Source organism: Polyodon spathula, chromosome 8 (assembly GCF_017654505.1).
Source record: "Polyodon spathula isolate WHYD16114869_AA chromosome 8, ASM1765450v1, whole genome shotgun sequence".
In the NCBI taxonomy this organism is placed as follows: domain Eukaryota; kingdom Metazoa; phylum Chordata; class Actinopteri; order Acipenseriformes; family Polyodontidae; genus Polyodon; species Polyodon spathula.
In genome coordinates, this window is record NC_054541.1 from 4,909,075 (window position 1) to 4,922,907 (window position 13,833).

Sequence of the window (13,833 nt, forward strand, 5' to 3'; positions counted from 1 at the left end):
TGAAAGTATGCTTTTTTAATGGTCTTTGAGTGTCTGAGGCTTGATAATATAAATGCTGTGAGAAATTCTAGCTTTGCTGTGGGGCCTTGGAATTATTGCTTCGCTAATTACTGTTATCCAAAAACGAGTTTGCATCTCAAGTCAACATGTTTTGTATCTCGAATTGCAATGAAATACCATGCATTTCCATCCATGCACTATCATTATTACAAAAACTAATGTAAAAAAAACTTCATTGTATTGCATTACTGCTTGATTACTCCTGCTGCCTTCCACAATGGTTCCCTGTAATTCCTGGAAACAGTTCAAGGGTTTAAAAACAAAAATAAACATGAAAACCCTATTAATTCACAGTGAATTTAGAAATACCTGAATACATGAATATTGCTTTGTTAAAATTCTTAAAACTCTTTTTTTAAAGAGTTTTTTGATATCATGGTCATTATGACAACACTTTTAAAGGCACATTGTTGTATTACAGAAGTATTCATACAACTACTGTATTCATTTTTAAACCATTAGTTGCAAATCAATTATACAATCCTGTGAGCCTTGTTGATAGTCAATCATCTTTTACAAACTCAGTTTAAATGATCATAAAAGACACTTGGCTATAAATCAATACACAACTTTCTTTATTCTATATGCCCAACACACAAGACAGTTATTACAGTGCAAAGCATTGATGACTGTTGCTAACCGTTCCTGCACAATTCTACACAGACTCCTGAAAAGTTATAGTTGTTGAAGAACCACGGGGTTCCGAATAAAGGTTCTGTGAGGAAAGCAGGTCTAAAGATTGTTGCTGCTGAGCAGCTGAAACAACGAGAGGTAGACTATGAATGATCACCCCTTGAGTACTTATACTGATGTTGGGAACCATCAGACTGGTGTCTTCATTTGAGCTGGAACCACTGTGAACGACAACGGCCTGCTTGTGCTTCAAGTCTTGAGAAAGAGAGGAGATGATCGATGACGTAGTTATGGAAGATGACACAGAAACATTGGGATTTCCATCAGTTACCACTGTCACTTCTGTGCCCCCTTCCTGAATCAGGGCATTGAGCCCTTCCAGGTCTGAGCAGGCTGTAATGAAGGTCTGGTTATTAGAGTCCAGGGCAGCTACTTGTGTGGTCTGAATCAGAGCCTGGTGGACAGCATCACCTGTACTGGGAGCAATATGGGTAAGAAGAACGGTCTGATGTTCCATTGGATTGACCTCATTGTGAGGCACCATGTGCTGCACGGGCGCCATCAAGTTGACTTGCTGAACCATCTGGCTGCCATTAACTCCATCCACTCTGCTTTGATCTGCAGAGTTTGTCATTGCAGAATCTTCATTGGGTTGGTGTTGACTGTCGTCCACCGCAGTGTGCACAAAAGTGCTTTCCTGCCCGAGCTGGTGGCCGACGAGGATCTTCAGTTGGCCGTCGCTGTAAGAGGACACCTGGTTTGACTGCAGCGGAACCTGGAGTTGATTCAATTGAGGTTGAGAACTCGCCTGGTCCTCGTGATGCACCTGTATCTGAAGGACTGCCAGGGCGGTGTTCGATATCATCCGGGCATCCACGTGCTGTTTCCTGTGGCTTCTCAAAGAGTCTTCCCTCACAAAAGCCGCCTCGCAAATATCGCACCGGAAAGACTGCACGGCATCAAGTTTGGCTCGATAGCGGGAGCGTCCTGGCTTTGGGCAAACCTCCACTTTCCGTACCTTGCCTTGGCACTTAGTTTTAACTTTGTTGGCATGGAACTTTTTCTTATGCATGATCAGGTTGCTCCTCTGTTTGGAATCAAAGTTGCAGTACTCGCACTTGAAAGGTCGATCCTCGGAGTGGATCCTCTCATGTACTTTCAGGGCTGTCTTGTTGGAGCAGGAGTAGCTGCATTTGAGACACTTAATCGGCTGCTCAGGTTGGTGCTCCCTGGCATGCTGCCGAAGGGCAGTCTTGTTCCTGCACTGGAAGTCACACTGTGCGCACTTGAAAGTGTTTTCTGTGCTGTGTTTGAGCTGGATGTGGGATTTCAGGTTCCCCTTCATGGCACAGCAGTATTCACAGAATTCACACTTGTAAGGTTTCTCTCCAGAGTGGATTCGCATGTGTCGCTTCAGGTCGGAGTTGATTTTGAATTTTGCTTCACAAAGATGGCACTGAAAAGGAGCATCTCCTACAAAAAAAAAAAAAAAAAAAAGTTGAGAAAGTCTTTAATAGAGAACACAGTCACCGTTATGTAGAATTTGTATTGCTCAGTACCAGAACCAAACAGATAAAGCAGATGAGCAATACAATTTCCTTATGAAGTACGATTTAAAAACAATTAACACCCAAAGTGTACTTTCACTGAAGCAAAAGCTTGGTGATTGGGATACAGAGAGTTAGAATCACTTGCCAGTGTGGGAGCGGAGATGCACAGTGAGCTGGCTGGAGTTGCGGCTGGCGTAGGGGCAGATCTGGCACTTAAAGGGGCGCTCGTCGTAGTGAATCCGAAGGTGCTTCTTGAGGCTGCTGCTGTCTGCTGCTGCATAACTGCAATATTTACATTTGTGAGGCTTCTCCCCGGTGTGCGAGCGACTGTGCATCGTGAGCTTATCCTTTCGACTGAAGAGCTTGCTGCATATATCACACTTGAATGGCTTCTCGCCTACACAAATAAAATCCAGATGAAATGTCAAGGCCAAAAACCATTAAAGACTGATGTCTGCTCTATGCAGGAGACTGAAAACGGTCTTATTTTGTTTAAATTTGGTAAAACCCTCTATGGGTGTACTAGAACATTATTTGTTTTATTTAAGGCACCACTTTCTGAACTGAATTTAAATAAGTACATATTGTTTTGTGAATGTTCATTCTGCACTAAAAATAAAAAAAGTACATACCTGTGTGAGTTTTTAAATGTCTTTCCATGTCTTTTTGACCATATTGTGTTTTGAAGGAACAACCTAAAACACATATACAGTATAACAAATGAAATGTATGAAATTCTCCAAGCATGCCTACAATAAGGCTTTGTATGAGCCCATGCAGAAGCTACAATTAAAAGTGTGCAATTCACACACAAAATGTAGTGTATTCAGTCATTTTACCTTTAAAACCAGAGATGGAAATAAGGCTCCCATTGCATAGCAGTTTGATCCATTCAAGTAAAACCTAAAAAGGGTGAAACTGCTATGCAGTAACAGTCTTATTTCCATTCCTGAAGACACATTTAATGCCTCTCCCATAACTGCATAGCTTATACTTATGAATGCCTGTCTTAGATTTTACAGACAATATTCATTTAATAGCCTTGAAATTGATATCACAAATATAGTGCAAATACAGTATAACACTTAACCACAGTACAAAGGTCCTAATACAATCGTGATACAGGGTCCGACTGAACTTCATATTAGAGTATGCACAGTCAAGTAAACTGATCTTAAAGCATGCTGTACAGCAGAACCGGCAGGACATATATTCATACCAACACAAAATCTGCATTCAGACAAACATCTGGTTTCACAGACCCAGATGAGCACTGATCTGCGACTGCCTAATGTTGTCTTAGGTAATGTAGTCCAAGATTAGTGTAATGTGGGTCTGGGGAAGCATCCATAAAAGTACGATGCAAAGTGGGTCTGGTGGTGTTTCACAAAAATACAATAGAAGATTCCCTGTCAAACATAATCTTGTTGACATTTTCTTTCATGAAGCCCCAGTTAGTGCGAGTCCTTCTTTAACACCAGGGATAAAACCCATACCCACCCTGAAAGCAGCAGCAGAGCCTCTTTGATATCAGTGTAGGTCTGTTTTTTTTAGAAGATGCTTTTTGTGGTTTCACTTCAACCTTCTTATTGCCTCCGGGTACACACGACTGGTAACTTTCTTCAAAGACAAACTCTGAAGCGGCATCTGTTTATTAAACAAACACAAAAAAGTTGTTAACTGTTACTTCTTGACTGTTCTCTGATGCAAATAACTCTGGCAAAATTAAAAGCCAGACTCTGTTAAAAATGTCTGCATTGTATATCGCAAAATAGAGAAACCTGGAGTTGATTCAATTGAGGTTAAGAATTTGTACTATTTACAAAGAGTAATATGTCCTCTCAAGACTGTTCCTGCTGAGGTCACCATAAAAATAGGTGACTTAGCTGTACCATAAACAAATACATAGACATGAAAAGCAAAACAGAAAAAAAACCGATATTCATAACAGAAAACCGTCTACCTCAATTTTGAAAATGTGAAGGTGCCATGATATTCAATTTAGAAACAGTCTGGTTTAAAAATAATCTTAAATCATGGCTAAACTAGAAACCTGCTTCATTCCTGCTCAAAAAGGTGATTTACAAAAATAAAAACAAAGAAGTTTTCATTTTTAGTATTTAGTATTTAGACATATCTTTCTGACCAAGTCAAACCAAGCTGTCAGTATATATTAAGTGGAATAACTAGCTGGTTCAGACTCAGGCACACACATACAGACAAACAGTACCTGAGATGGTCTCCACATTGCTAGGGGCAGGCAGGGTGGTTGGAGACATATGGCATCCATTTTGTTTGTGGGCAAGGAAGTCCTCAAAGTTATTGTACTGCTGCTTACAGATTCCACAGATGTGAATATCCGGACCAACCTCGACCAGAACTTGGGTTCCTCCAGAAACTGCAGGTCAATTACAAATACAGCCACAGTTATTCAAAGATACATACATGTACACACACACACACACACACACACACATATATATATATATATATATATATATATATGTGTGTGTGTGTGTGTGTGTGTGTGTATATACACACACACACACACACACACCTGCAGAACTGGTTAAGGTGGTCATGGTTCCCATTCCACATTTGTATCACCAGTCTCTTAACTGTGGCTTCCAGCCACTGTACCTCAGTGTTTCCCCATTCTTCTTTTTCACTTTGACCCTGATAAAGACCACGTATTCCGCCATTACCCTATAATCTCCCCCCCTATACTGAGCACTGACAGCAAGTCTACCTATCAGATGACGTGACCTTTGGTCAGCCCTTTACTCAAAATGAAGACGAACACACTACACTGATATCTGTGTTAGGAGGGGTGCCACTGCCAACACCAGCCGTGCAAATTGGGATCATTTTACCAGTGCTGTGTATTGGCTTCGGTGTAAACAATTCATATGTATCACTATTCATAGATATATGTGATATAAATACACACCATCGTTTGTTTGGCTTGTTTACAGGACTAGAATGCACAAGCTAAACCATGTCAAATTTGGTTCGTTTTGTCGCCATAGCTGGTGAAAACTGCAATACCACACTGTTGTCTTTACAGCTGCTTAAAACAAACAAAAACCATGATTATTGTTTATTTTACCAAGTGTCCCGTAGGTAACTTATTTTAAGCATTTGTCCTGCGCTATAAATTTGAAAACAAAAACGATTAGCTTTTATTACCCTAAATACGTACCAGCAGTATTAAACGATGCCATGTATCCGGCACCACTAGCTCTGGCCTTACTCGTTTGTAAAACGTTAGATAATATCATTTAATAAATAATGTAGGACCCTAACTTCAACCTAATCAGTCCTGTGTTTGCAGCCGGCCCCTTCACTGTCAGATTTGACTTCAAGACAGAATCGTTTTACTGCTTTTCTACGACAGTGCCTCGCCTGTTTTCGGCAAACTGTTGAAAGTGCAGTTCTGCTTTCGTTTCAAACGTTGCGGGGACGGCGATAGAAGATGGCATTACCGGTGTAGCAGTTACTTTTTAGACAACACGATAAATGTTCCGTCCTGTTTATGGGAACTAGCAAAGAACACTGTGAAACGTGTGTTAAACCAAAACAGTAAACCGATTGTTTGTAATTGGTTCCAGGAGTCTATAGAACATGTAAACATGTATCTCAGAAGGACAAGTTAATACATTGCAGTTGCTTTATTAATGCGGGTCGTTACATTAACAATGTCGGGTGCAAGAGTGTGCCTAAAACACTAGGTACAGTACTGCACGAACGGTATTGCAAAAACAGCTCTTACCGTGATTTCTGAATCGGTACCAAAGTAACCCAACAAACACTACATTTTTGTTACTGATACAATAATTATATTAATCTCTTGCTTTCTTTTATCTAACACGGTTACACCGAGCAGTTACATGAACTGACAGTATGTAAAAAAAAAAAAAAAGTTAAACTGAATTCATTCCGAAACACGTCATCTTTTCTATTTGTTTTCACCTGCAACTGAATCCATTCTGTCCTGAGAGCCTCATTTACTGTTTTAGACCCATCAGTGCGCAGTGATCACTTTTCACCAGTAGTGGCAGTATTGTTCAGCTAGTAGCAGCATGTGTAAACTGCACATACCAAAGGACCATGGGTTAATGATAGAGGGTGTGTGTATATATATATATATATATATATATATATATATATATATATATATATATATATATATATATGACATCTTTGACATTTAACTGTTTATTCCACAATGTCGTTTTTTGCGACTATCATCTTTTCTGATGAAGGCGTCTCTTCATCCAAGCTGGGATGACTCACATACTGAATTGTTATCTTGAGTCTGGGAGATTCTCATTTACAGAGAATATGTTTTAATTACAGGGTGTAAGACATGTCTTTATCTTTGGTATATCAATGAGACAAGCTCAAGGGCCGACCAAGACACTGAGTAGCCTTTACTAGGAAGACACCCGGAAGAAACAGACTAGACTAGATATACAAAGGAAGATACTGACAACATGCCCCACATGTCATCCAGTTCCTATCCAGTTTTAAATAACTTTAGCATAACTGAGGCAGAAGTGTTAAAGGGACTAGGAGCTCTTAAAATAAACAAATCCCCTGGGCCGGATGAGATCCTCCCAGTAGTACTCAAAGAAATGAAAGAAGTAATTTACAAACCGCTAACCAAGATCATGCAGCAGTCTCTTGACACAGGGGTGGTACCGACAGACTGGAAAATTGCAAACGTAATACCGATCCACAAAAAGGGAAACAAAACTGAACCAGGTAACTACAGACCAGTAAGCCTGACTTCTATTATATGCAAACTTATGGAAACTATAATAAGATCCAAAATGGAAAATTACCTATATGGTAACAGGGTACTGGGAGACAGTCAACATGGTTTTAGGAAAGGGAGATCGTGCCTAACTAACTTGCTTGATTTTTTTGAGGATGCAACATCGATAATGGATAATTGCAAAGCATATGACATGGTTTATTTAGATTTCCAGAAAGCTTTTGACAAAGTCCCGCACAAAAGATTAATTCTCAAACTGAACGCAGTTGGGATTCAAGGAAACACATGTACATGGATTAGGGAGTGGTTAACATGTAGAAAACAGAAAGTACTGATTAGAGGAAAAACCTCAGAATGGAGTGTGGTAACCAGCGGTGTACCACAGGGATCAGTATTAGGTCCTCTGCTATTCCTAATCTACATTAATGATTTAGATTCTGGTATAGTAAGCAAACTTGTTAAATTTGCAGACGACACAAAAGTAGGAGGAGTGGCAAACACTGTTGCAGCAGCAAAGGTCATTCAAAATGATCTAGACAAGATTCAGAACTGGGCAGACACATGGCAAATGACATTTAATAGAGAAAAGTGTAAGGTACTGCACGCAGGAAATAAAAATGTACATTATAAATATCATATGGGAGATATTGAAATTGGAGAAGGAATCTATGAAAAAGACCTAGGAGTTTTTGTTGACTCAGAAATGTCTTCATCTAAACAATGTGGGGAAGCTATAAAAAAGGCTAACAAGATGCTCGGATACATTGTGAAAAGTGTTGAATTTAAATCAAGGGAAGTAATGTTAAAACTGTACAATGCACTAGTAAGACCTCATCTTGAATATTGTGTGCAGTTCTGGTCACCTCGCTATAAAAAAGATATTGCTGCTCTAGAAAGAGTGCAAAGAAGAGCGACCAGAATTATTCCGGGCTTAAAAGGCATGTCATATGCAGCCAGGCTAAAAGAATTGAATCTGTTCAGTCTTGAACAAAGAAGACTACGTGGCGACCTAATTCAAGCATTCAAAATTCTAAAAGGTATTGACAGTGTCGACCCAAGGGACTTTTTCAGCCTGAAAAAAGAAACAAGGACCAGGGGTCACAAATGGAGTTTAGAAAAAGGGGCATTCAGAACAGAAAATAGGAGACACTTTTTTACACAGAGAATTGTGAGGGTCTGGAATCAACTCCCCAGTAATGTTGTTGAAGCTGACACCCTGGGATCCTTCAAGAAGCTGCTTGATGAGATTTTGGGATCAATAAGCTACTAACAACCAAACGAGCAAGATGGGCCGAATGCCCTCCTCTCGTTTGTAAACTTTCTTATGTTCTTATGTTCTTATGTTCTTAGATATTGACTTTAAGGGATCAAAATGCATGTTTGAACTCATCACCGGGGCTGTTCTCTCCCAGATGTGGGGTTCAGGGTAGTATTAATGTTTCAAATAACACAGACAAACGTGTAGGGGTGAGGGCTGAGTAAACAGAAAATGTACATCCTGTGGTTGTCAGATAATTATTTCTCTTCGTGAAGCCCTGCAAGGATCTGTGGCTGTTAGCCAGCAATAGTTATTACAATTCTATCCAGTAGAGGGAGCTCCTGTCTAGATAATCTGATTGTGGTTGTTACCAAAGCTGCACAAAGAATGTTCCTTTTATTTATTTTGTATTGTATTTTTCTTACAAATCTCCAGAAACTGCATTAACGCTATACAAAAGCTGAGCAAACTACAATTGAAATAATCAGGACGCATGAATAACGAAAGTATATGCATGCTAAAAACAACCCTGTTATTTTCACACAGGAATCTCAGATTTAGTGTACATGGAAATGATGCCTGTGGGTGCTATGACTTTAGCTCACTCTATTTAAGACACAATTCAGTACTGGGTGTATGTGTTACTTACACAGTGCTTTGTATTTTGTGGCCCCATAGTTGAGTTAAAATAAAGAAACAGGTGACTGGTGAATATCTGTCTGGTGTTGTTTTGTACTTTTCACTCTGATAACATTTATACTACTAAATATTAAATAAGTATATCTTTTCGAAATCATGTAAACTGTTTCCTAGCTTCTCTGACTAACACATTACATGCTTTATTTGTTTTGTTGATGGTTAGTTATATATAAAGATGGTATCATGCATTGTTCATGTTACACAGTCCATATTAGCAGAGACAACCTCCAAATACTAACAATGTTATCGGTTCATGATCATATTTTTTTTTATCAATGTTGTGTTTGAACAGTGAGGCCCCAACAATGGTCTATAAAAATCATTACCTACAAAACTCAACAGGGATGAGTAAAATAAGCTTTTATCCATCATCTGCTTAACCTTACCATTGCTGGATATATTCCAGCACAGCACACTATTTATCTCATCTAAGTGCTTTCATTAATATTTCTTGTCACTGGGACTTGGCCAGCTGTTTTGGCCAATCTTTCTATGACTGTTCCCAGGGTAATGGAAAAAAAAAAGATCATACCTTAATTATGCTTTTAGTGATCTGTCAAGGCTATAACATGGTACCAGCCTGCATCACATTTTATCTACTGGAAATCAATCTAGTCATGATATCTGTAATATAGACACTAAGGCCTTTTTCAGCAGTTTCAACAAGCATGCCACACCCTGGCAATGGATTTATTATGCAATATAAAACAATTAAATCCTTATTTAAATGAATAAATATGTTGCACCTGGGGGCTCGAATAAGTGGCTTCACTAGGTAAATACTGTAGGGTTGTCTAGTCAAATGGCCACACTGGTAGCAATCGCAAGGAGATGGATGCAGTTCCGCACTTTCCTGTACGTTTATTTTGCTGACACAAAATAATCAAACATCTTGCAGTTTCAGACTTTTAAAGGGGAGACACCTCTTTCCCTGACAGACTCAGACAAGCTATTTAGCAACAGCTCTTCTGTCTTGCTCTCAGCAATCAGTGCTTTTATCAGCACCTTCAGTTGCACTTATGTCAGCGTTTGAACAGCTCACTATACAAGCCTTTCCACCAGACGCCAGCCCTGCTTAATTTGTCAGCTGAGGATCAATACACTACTTGCCTTCAAACAGGCTGCTCCCAACGTATTCACGACACTTCTAACACACTTGCAATGATTAAACAGTCATACAATTATGTACATTTTGGGAGCTAGCTTCTCAGGATTTCCTCCAGTCCACGCCACTTTGTTTACAGGCACCCCCCTTCACACATTCTCGTTCACACCTTGAAGTATCTGAACCCTCCAAGGTGCATAGGCATTTTCATAATAATTATCATAGGCAGCCACATAACCTACCCACTGTAGAACAACATGTCACATTAACAGCTTCTTAACACTTCTTAACACTTGCCTAGTGACTTTCCTACAGTGGCAGTAATTTGAAAAATGTCTTTCTTTCTTAAATGTGGTAATATTAGGTAAGTACTAAAGATGCAGTGTCTCACTCTAGGTTTTGTATTTGTCTTGCTTGCTTTGCGTGCTTCACAACCCCACAAAAAAGCCAAAGAAGCCCCTGTTTGCAACACACAAAAATGTATTGAATCAAGCTCTGTGTCCCAGTGCTTGCTGGAGGGCAGCATGTGTTTTTGCATTATCTGTAATTCTAACAAAATCACTATAAATCTTATGACCAAAAACAAGACACACACTAATTGTGCGCCTGCCTATAATACTCAAAATGTGCTGTGCTTGCTGGGCAATACATTCAACTGGTGCAATGTGCCTTACCCCATCATGGTAGCGTTACCCTTGGTACAATCACTGGCGCAAGGATCAGGGTTTGCTTGCCCTTATATTTGTCACCAGCAGCTGTTGACACAACAAAAGAAGTGATCGTCAAACCCTTTGTATTGACAGATGTCTTGGGCTTTAAGTGGCCTGGTCCCACATCCACAAGCTGGGCTGCAGGTACTGGCTTTGACAGTGAGTGACACGCTGCGGGATTACCAGCGGCAGTAATTCAGTTGCTTGATTGCATCTGTAGCTCTGAAGCCTCCCGCTGCTGATTTGTGCGTGGCAGCTTTGCCAGCCCCGATCTCTTCCCTGCTGAGGCAGCAAACGGCTGACAACACATTGAGCTGTTCCTTACCAGTGATCATTGTATGGGCTGGTTCATTACAGCAGCCTGCCAGTTCTTTCGCTTTCACTGTACTGCTGGAGTAAAGAGCCATTTATTTTACATTGGCAAAGCTATTTAGTAAAAAAAAAAAACCTGCAATAAACGATTAGGCTGTACAATATTACGAACTGCAGCCTACATCTAAAATTACACAGATACAGTAATAGATCCAGGCTTCAGCAAACTACATCAGAAGAGGGGCTGTATGAATGCTATCTCTTTAATATTAATAAGATCAATAGGATTGCAGGCTATAGATTGTGGAGAGGTTAGCTTGACAATGGTATTAATCAAACATTTCCAATGTTTTTTAGGGGTAAAGCAGAGATATACCCCTGCAAAGGATGGCCAGTAGATATTAAGTGTGGACATCCTGCAGGCACCACCATGTGTTGTTTGGTTCTGAACTTTATCAGTTAGTTCACTGACTGCCAGAGCACAGCTAGAGGCAATTGCCGTTACCACAAAACTGACAGCCTTGACAGATACTTTACAGCCCGACACTGCAGGTGTATCCTGCTTAAAGTCATACGGAACTTTGTGTCTTTTTATATTAACTTCCCTATTTCTTGTCATTGTTGGATATATTTGATGTGAAATTGCTTTTGGTGTTTGGTGCAGTAGGGGCTTTTGGATGACAAGTAAGACTTCAGAAGAAAGTTTTTTTTTTTTTTTTTAATGTATTGATGTCAGTTCCTTTTGTTTACACTGGAGGGTACTGTTCCATTCCGAGACTTGAAACCTTCTCCTCTTGCTGTACAAACAACAATCAAAAAGAAATGTTTTAAGTATAAACTCCTAGTGAAAAGAAATATTAATGCAACACCTTACCTGTACCAGTAGTTGTTGAATTAGGCAGCATTTTAATGTCAAAACACGGTAAGACAATGTCGATCAGAACCCTGTTACAAAAGTGCTTAACCAAATCAAATCAAATGTTGAGCAATTCCATATATTAAATCAAGTGCATTTCACTAAAACACAAGTAAAAAGCAAGCTGACTGTGCCTGGACAGTTACAAAAAGACCAACTACCATGATAATGCTGAATACGTATAAAATAATAATCATTTTGTCCTACTGTCTAAAGCCATTCCAATTCTAAACCCTGCCCGGCTCGGCCCGGCCAATCTCTTTGGCCTCACTGGGAAGATGTAGACCCGTCTTGCTGTCATTAAACAATGGATGTCAAAAACATTTTTAATGTTAATCTCAGATGAAAGAGAGATGATGTTTTTGGGATCACAGAATCAACTAAATAATAGAAATCCATCTGATTTTACATTTGGCAGCTTCTCACATTTCACTTGAGAAATGTGGGCATGCTTCTCCTCTGAGTTGCTGAAATGGGAAATGTGGGCGTGTTTCTCCTCTGACTTGCTGAAATGAGAATTGTGGGTGTCATTTTTGATCCAGATCTTCCGTTCTTTTTTTTTCATTTTAGAAATCTTGCTGAACTAAGACGTTCTCTTTCGCTGCAGGATGCTGAGAGACTGATGCACGCCTCTATAACATTGAGGATTGATTATTGCAATGCTCTGTCCTCTGTTATTTCAGGTTGTGTTTTATCTCGATTGCAGCTTATGCAATGCAGAAGCCATGATTTGTAAGGGAGGGATCTCTTGATGTTTTTAAAGTAACATTTCTATAATTTAGCATATGTATTTTAAAGGGAATGTTTATCATCCTATTTTTTTACTACTTATTAAAAAAATGTATACTACTTATTTTTTGTCACTGCTTTCTAAAGTTTAAGACTTTTTTTATTTTATTGGATATAATTTAAATACGTATTTTATCCTCTTATCTTGCTATTTGTTTTTCATATTATTTGTTTTTGTTATTTTTTTAATCTGTAAAGTGCTTTTTGGTGATTTATCCTGAAAGGCAATTTATAAAACATACAGATTGATTGATTGATAGACTATGCCAGCGGCCTCAAGTTCTTCACTTGAATTCATTATACCAACCAGGTGTGTAAGCGTTAATAGATTGAAACCTTTTTAAGAAACAAGAAGAGCAAGAATAACCCATGGCACAACTCAACGATGCTTTTTTTAAATTTTTTATTTTTTTAAAACCACACACACTAATTGTTAACGTGGGTTGTAAAACAAAGTCTTACATATGGCAAACATCTGACATCTGTTTGACAGAAATAGTAATTACAAGCCTTATGGACCCATTTTTATGTCTTTAGTAATATGACTCCTGCTCGCCAGAAAGAACCCACTAGTTTTCACTTTGATGTAAAGTCAGCATGTCTAATTAGGCTGGAGCATTATGGATTAAATTTGACAAATCGAAACACTTAACGCTGTTCAGAACAACATTATATAAAAAGAGTTGCTTTCAGTCAACAAGGCTTGCAAAGTTTAAAATGGCTGACATAAAAGAGCTTATTTTTCCAATTGACTGACTTTCTAGGAGTTTGCCTGTGGAACCATTAAAACAAAACACAAAAAACAAAACAAAACAAAAACAGGGCTGTTTTTCATGTTTAATTTTGTCATTTGCCATCTTGGACAATATCAGAGGCACACTAGGCTGGGGCTGTTTAAATAATTTAAAACGGCTGTATAAACCAGGCTCACATTAGGATGGGCTACTCTGCAGTAGCCTCTACTCTCTACTCCACACATGGAACATTGATGCCAGTCTCTGCTCCCACTTGGTGCAAATGG

At 39.1% G+C, this 13,833-nt stretch overlaps 1 protein-coding gene across 2 annotated transcripts; it reads right to left on the reverse strand.

Annotated features, from left to right (window-relative positions):
• Positions 1 to 618: 618 nt before the first annotated feature.
• On the reverse strand, positions 619 to 5,603 carry LOC121319227 (zinc finger protein 64-like). 2 transcript variants are annotated; one of them, XM_041256434.1, is made up of 6 exons: positions 5,446 to 5,603; positions 4,474 to 4,641; positions 3,744 to 3,890; positions 2,876 to 2,938; positions 2,389 to 2,640; positions 619 to 2,166 (listed from the first exon to the last, which is right to left on the reverse strand). In XM_041256434.1, the coding sequence occupies exons 1-6, from the start codon at positions 5,522 to 5,524 to the stop codon at positions 716 to 718; spliced, it is 2,160 nt and encodes a 719-aa protein (XP_041112368.1). In that variant the 5' UTR covers positions 5,525 to 5,603; the 3' UTR covers positions 619 to 715. The 2 variants fall into 2 exon arrangements, with proteins under 2 accessions (XP_041112368.1, XP_041112369.1); XM_041256435.1 differs by lacking the exon at positions 2,876 to 2,938.
• Between the last annotated feature and the right edge of the window lie 8,230 nt (positions 5,604 to 13,833).

Coding starts and splice junctions, on each gene's coding strand:
- LOC121319227 (XM_041256434.1), bottom strand. CDS start 5,524: ATGATATTATCTAACGTTTTACAAACGAGTAAGGCCAGAGCTAGTGGT. Junction 2,939..3,743: donor GCTCTGCTGCTGCTTTCAGG/GTGGGTATGGGT, acceptor TATGTGTTTTAG/GTTGTTCCTTCAAAACACAA. Junction 2,167..2,388: donor GCATCTCCGCTCCCACACTG/GCAAGTGATTCT, acceptor TTTTTTTTGTAG/GAGATGCTCCTTTTCAGTGC.